Source organism: Danio rerio, chromosome 11 (genome assembly GCF_052040795.2).
Source record: "Danio rerio strain M-AB ecotype USA chromosome 11, GRCz13ab, whole genome shotgun sequence".
In the NCBI taxonomy this organism is placed as follows: Eukaryota; Metazoa; Chordata; class Actinopteri; order Cypriniformes; family Danionidae; genus Danio; species Danio rerio.
In genome coordinates, this window is record NC_141031.1 from 30,320,639 (window position 1) to 30,327,014 (window position 6,376).

At 37.9% G+C, this 6,376-nt stretch overlaps 1 protein-coding gene across 4 annotated transcripts in view; it reads right to left on the reverse strand.

The window, feature by feature from the left end:
* The window catches only part of fam120a (family with sequence similarity 120 member A), a 35,900-nt gene extending 29,524 nt beyond the window's left edge, over window positions 1–6,376 (reverse strand). For all 4 annotated transcript variants that reach the window (XR_015502048.1, XR_015502047.1, XM_087272654.1 and 1 more), the window contains 1 exon segment: window positions 5,619–6,376. Coding sequence is in view for 2 of the 4 variants with exons in the window: in XM_087272654.1 (XP_087128780.1) it covers window positions 5,619–6,092 (474 nt within the window). In the remaining 2 variants the exon portion in view is untranslated.

Consider the following 6,376-nt stretch of genomic DNA (forward strand, 5'->3'; position numbering starts at 1 on the left):
TGCAAAAGCAGTCTTTTGAGTTTAAAGATGATCAGCCTACCAAGTCAAGTTTACAGTGTCATAAATGAAATGGGTAGCATGAGTAAAGGGGATTTGCCCAGCACACAACCTCATGCGCTGCAGGTAAGCTGAATGATAATCTTTAAAAAATATATAGGGTATGCAATACAAAACTTTAAACATTTATTTATTTTTTAATGAAAAGAAAAGAAATCAGGAAAGGAAAATATAATTTAAACCACTGGTCTGGCGCTGATACTTTATTGTTTGTATCCAGAAGAAGGGGGGGAAAAAAGCAGATGAAAACCTGGCTGGGGAGACGGCAATAACATATCAGTTCTTCAGCAAAGATCACGACATCATTGTGATGGGTTTATCATACAACGCAGTTCGTGTTTATAATCATTAATATTAACTAGTATTAATTCTCTCTCTAGATTTAGTTTTCGGGCTTGTTCTTGTCGGCGCAATATAGTCTCGGCTTATTGCACGTACGAATCCGATTGTGAAGAAATATCAAGCGCTGGCATTTTTTATTGCATCCTTTTCGCTAGTTAATCATTTATTTATTTTTTTAGTGGTGCGAACATTATTTACTGGCAAACATGTTCCATGACCTCGTACATCAACAAATGTAGCCTACTTAAGTTAATTTACCTTTTATGTAAAAATTACGGAATAACTTAATTAAATATTAATAATATCCGTATAAAAGTAGGCCACATGTTTATTTTTGAACTTTCGTTAATAAAACAACACAAAACTGTTTATAAATATTGTAGTTAAATATTAAATTACTTTAACTGCTTGAAACCGTATAATAATAACAATTAAACGTTACATTTTTAAGAACTTAACAAATAGTCTAAATGGCACTTTACTAATAAGTGTAATAATAATATAAATATTAATAATTATAAGTACAAAGAAAATATTAACCTAGTAACAATATAAGTCAGATGTTAAAAAAAACAGCGTAGTTTCTCTCCACCTTTTGTAGTCATATTTTAAATTATTTGCTAGAAAAACTAACATGTTGACTTTGTCCGGTTTAAGTGAAGAATGGGGTTATAATGTTTCCAGCAATACACTGTCAGACGGTGTGCTTGTAGCGAAAATGCACAGACAGGGTACTTTTTCACAACCATGCGAGAGAGGGCTTCTCCTTCTGTTCCGCCGCCCGCATTTCTCGCGACGCAGCTTTCTCTACGCTGCGGAGCGGCGCGTTCTTAAGTAGTTACCAAATATGTTGCTCCATTTCTCGTCAATGTCTTCCATTTATCACTTTCTCTTTTGTATCTGGCCATTTTTGCAAATGCCTCTGCCATGCCTGGCTGAGCTGGGCTTCTGCGTTTAGAAGACAGGAGTTGATTAAGCCTACATGGCTTTTTTCCCTCGCCGTCAATCGCCACTATCTTGCATGGTTCGGGACCCGTGGATCTGCGTATCGATGGATTTGCTCCTCAGTGTTTGGACTCTCAGCAGTGAATATTAAAACACACTTTACTTAAAACCCCCATACAAAAAGCTTAATCCAAATTGATTCGTTCACCTTTCTCAGTCGGCACATATCCAAAATGTTCCCAGATGTAAGAGTTCGTTTCCTAACAAGATTCATGGTTGAACTTGAACTTGCTGAATCGCGCCTAATGTTATATTCTAACAGATATGTAATACTTGGCAACATAACAGTAATTTGTGTTTTAAAGTGCGTGACGTCACGTACTACGGCCGTGACGCGGTTGTCATGGTGACCGTCACAGCCCTAGTTTTAAGTATATATATATATATATATATATATATATATATATATATATATATATATATATATATATATATATATATATATATATAATATCGCAATATATATCGCAGGGGAAAAAAATATCGCAATGTCAATTTTTTCCAATATCGTGCAGCCCTAACGCACACTAGATTAACTATGACTGAGGGTATTAACTAAGACAAGCTCAGGCAAGTTCATTATTTCCACTGGAGGTACACCCACATGACGTAGCGCGCTCACGCTTTTCAGGCGAACCTCAATGGGATGACGGGGCTTTTGTGGCTGAAGTCTGAGGAAGAAGCAGTACATGAAAAGTACACAGGTTTGCAAAGCCACTTAGAGTTATTATTAATGGCGCCAATAAGAGCGATCATGTAGTGAATGTTAATCCACCAGCCGAGATCAACCGAGTGATTTTGGAGAGAGTGCTGAAAGACTCGGAGTTGATCAGCTCTTAAAAAGCAAATGTCCGCTAAATGTAAAACCTAACACTGTACACATCATCGCCAAAGAAGCTCGCCTTTACTAAGTTTAAACTGAAACTGCGGCTCATGACGACAGTATTGCGCTGATAGTCATCTAGAGAATCCTGCTCTGCCCCGTATATATGGGCCGACTAACTCACCGGCTTTTTTCCACAAACAGAGAGATCAGCGCATAACGAGACTGAGCATTTACAATGACCAAAACTTTTAAAGGGGTGCAGAAGTAAGACTTTTCTTCCTTTCTTTTGTCCATTCTTTCTGTTTATCAAATTGATCAGCATATAAAACAATAGCGCAAAATAAACAGTTCTTACTGCAATGCTTAATTTTTTTTTTTTGATGCAAACCACAGCTTTATTTTTTATAAAGTAACAGTAGGACTTTTTATAGCGAATAACTCACAAATTCAGGGCAGAATGATAATGAAAAATGTTATTCATTTTTAGTATTATTGTCATCTTCTTTATCAATAATATTTTATAATTATTAGACATTCATTTTGGAATTATTGCACAAATATCAATAAGTCATCACAGCATTAGTTAGATAGTTGTTTCTGGTATTTGTTAGTTCTAATTAATGTTGTTTTTAAAAACAATAAATCCGTTAATATACAAGTTGCAGTGGTGCTTATTCATTTTTGAAGTTGGGAGCACCGGCAATTTCAAGCCCTGCATTAGACAAATACTGTTTGTTTGTTTTTTTATTCTTTTTTTTATTTTTATTTATTGTTCTATCATTAATTTACAATGTAAAATTCACCTATTTTTAAGCACAAAGAGAGAAATTTACTATTGTTTGTTTTTTATATTATTTTGTGCTGTATTAATTAGTTACTGAGCAGCAATAAATAACACTGTAAAACAAAAGGAGTTTTCATCTTATTTTCTAAACTAGTGGGGTTTGAAATTAATGAATGCATAATAACCATTAAACTATGAATATTTCTCAGACTATAATCGTACAACCAAAACTTATAATCATTGCATCCCTAAATGCAACATGTAAACCAGCAGTTAGGGTAAGTTGTGATTTAGAGAAGAATACACTTTTCACTGACAGTCTAATTTGATTTCCTCGACCGGTTTTAATTGAGTTTTTGAAACTTTTCAGCTTGAGACAAGCTAAAACTAGCTGCTGATCTTAGTTTAGCATAACCAATGTAAACTAGAATAGGTCTTGATTAGTGTGTTAAGAGCACAGTTTGATTGACAGAATCTCTCATGTTATACATATATGAATAACTTTAAGCATTCATTTCAGTTTCTGAACTGATCAAATGTTACTGGAGATAAGTGAATAAAAATGCACTGAAATGCTTATACTAACAGTCCCCTCAAACATAAACTAATGTAACTAAATCGTTTATGAGCAAGACGCTCATAATTCATGTCTCTTTCTCTCCGCACATAAACTCAGTCACAGTCTGTACAGCTGCTAAATCTCAGCAGAAGTGACGCAAAGAAGCATTCAGCCAATCACAGAGCCGTGTTTACTACTCCTCAGTCACAAGAACATGACGCAGCAGCCAATCAAACTGAAGACGAGGTGGTGCTTTCTTTTTTCCAGCACAACCTACTACTACATGATTTCAGTTCTGCATTCATACATAAATACATGTTTTTCTTCCTATTCTGAGAGGTTTGTACGGCATTGCATTATCAGTATTGGACAGAAAGGTTGTTAATTAGAGTTAAATAGTTATTAATTAAACAACAACTCAATAATTACTTAATGATTTAATCTTAGTGTTATTGTTTGTCATGCATTTAATTCCTTTTCATTGCTTTGCTTTAATTCACTGCTCTAATTCTCAAGCCGCTTATTTAAGTCACTCCTTTATAAAGGCAGCACTTGTATGTATGGCCTCTGTATGTTAAATTGCTTAACCCCTCCTCATTTGCAAGTCACTTTGGACAAAATGCTAAATGACTTAATGTAAATAAATATATTTTAAATGTCCAAATGTAATAACTTAGATGTAAATCAAAACCATGCAAACTGATTATAGTGATACGATTTGCGTGCTCTTTCAGCTGCATTAAAAGGTTAAGAAAACATCTAATATACCAACACGATGACGGACACAACCTGGAAAAGAGTCTTTCAATGAACACCCACTGAAAGTATGTTTCAACAAGTTGGATCCCTGCTGAAAAACACCTTAAACCAGGCAAAGCTCATGCGTTGATCCATATGTTGGTTTTACAGAGCTTTTGGGTAGCTGTCAGTCAGCCAATCCTGTAAACCAGCTGCTGATTTAAGCTGGTGCATATGAATCGGTGCAATATGCAAAAGCAAATCATGGTGGTTTTTTATTCATATCTGACAGTCAAATTTGACTACCTTGGTCTATACTACTCTTAGACCTTTTTACCATAGCTAAGCTGTGAGACCATTTAAAACCAGCTGGTGATTTTGGCTTTTAAGATGTGTATATATATATGAGAACCAACATTTAAGTCAGTTTAGAGATTTGTGTCTTAAGAATAGAGTTTCACTGACAGGCTAGTTTGTTTAGCTTGCTTTGGTTTACCACCTGGTTTCATGTGAGTATAATTTTAACATGTTCGGTATATGTAAATCAATGAAAGCACAGAGGGCACCGTTCCATCTATAGCCTAGTTTGTTCACCAAGCATTACTTACTGCTGTTATAAGAGTATGGGGAACATTTCAGTTTGGCAGCTGCTGATCTACATTTTAAATTTAGCATATAACATCAAATGCAACATGTAAACCAGCAGTTAGGGTCGGTTGTGATTTATATTTTAAGAATACGTTTTCACTGACAGTCTAATTTGATTTGATTTCGAATTTGAGTTTTAGCATAACCAATGTAAACTAGGATAGGTCTTGATCAGTGTGTTAAGAGCACAGTTTCATTGACAGTCTAGTATTACCCAGGCAACCTGTATTAATTGTGTTTTGGTAAGTTTACAGCTCGGTCATAGGCTCTGAGACCACCTTAAATCAGTTAATAACAGTTATTATTGAACATTGGTCTTAACACGTTTGTGCATATAAATCAATGCACCAAGAAACCACAGATGGTTTAAAATTCACAGATTAAGTACACCAGTTCACTTAAAGCACAGTTTGTTCAACTAGGATGGGGTTCTGGTTTTATTGGGGATTGGGGAACTTTTCGGTGTGGTCAAGCTATAAGAGCAGCAAAGCACATATCACAACCTGTCAACACAACCGTAAATCAGTCTAACTTTAGGCCACTTGCTAGCTCCCAGCCTAGCGTGTAAGACTAGCACTTGACAATTTGATCTTGTTTTGCTAAGCTAATGGCTGTACATGTCAAAAACACAGCGCGCATCTGCCGCTAACGTTACTCACCCCGATGTGGAACCTGAGGAGCGCCAGGCGGATGCAGTGGGCCATGCACACCGGGGGCAGAAACCAGACCTTGGGCGGCGGTGTTCCCTTGTTCTGGACGTGGCTGACAATCTGCTGGGCGGTCTGCCTCTCGTTCACCTGTCGCTTGACCCACTCGTGGAGACGGCCTTTCTCCAGGGCGCCATTGAAGCACACTAGCAGCTCGATGTTGCCGTTGAAACAGGCTTTGGCAAGGGCGGCGAGGTACCCGAGCATATGGTTCCACTGGCCTCCGCTCACCCAGTCGGTGTAAAAGCCGCCGTAGAGCCGGTGAAGACAGTTCTCGGCGTCCACCAGCAGCCGGAGCGGCGTTTGAGGAGGTCTCTGCCGGCCGCCGCCGACCAGACTCCCCCGGGCGAGCTTCTGGAGCTCCACCGGCACCACGGCGTTGGGGCAATGCTTCTCAATGTATTCCTGGAAACCCTGCACACCCATGACTTTTGTTTTTTTGTTTTGTTTTATTTAGGGATAAACGTAAAATTGTCTGGAGAAAATGGAGACAGAGTTGCAAGCGAGCAGCCTCCTCTCCCGAATGCTGAAAACCGGACTGGAGAATATTGCAGCGGATGTAGAAGTTGGTCGGTCCAAAATTAATCAAATCGGAGATGCATCTGTAGTTTTTGGTGAGTTGTTTTTTGGTTCATGGCTGCTGGCCGCCATGTGCACCTTTACGGAGCCATGTCTGCGGTCTGGATGTGTCTGGTGTGTAGGGGAAAGAG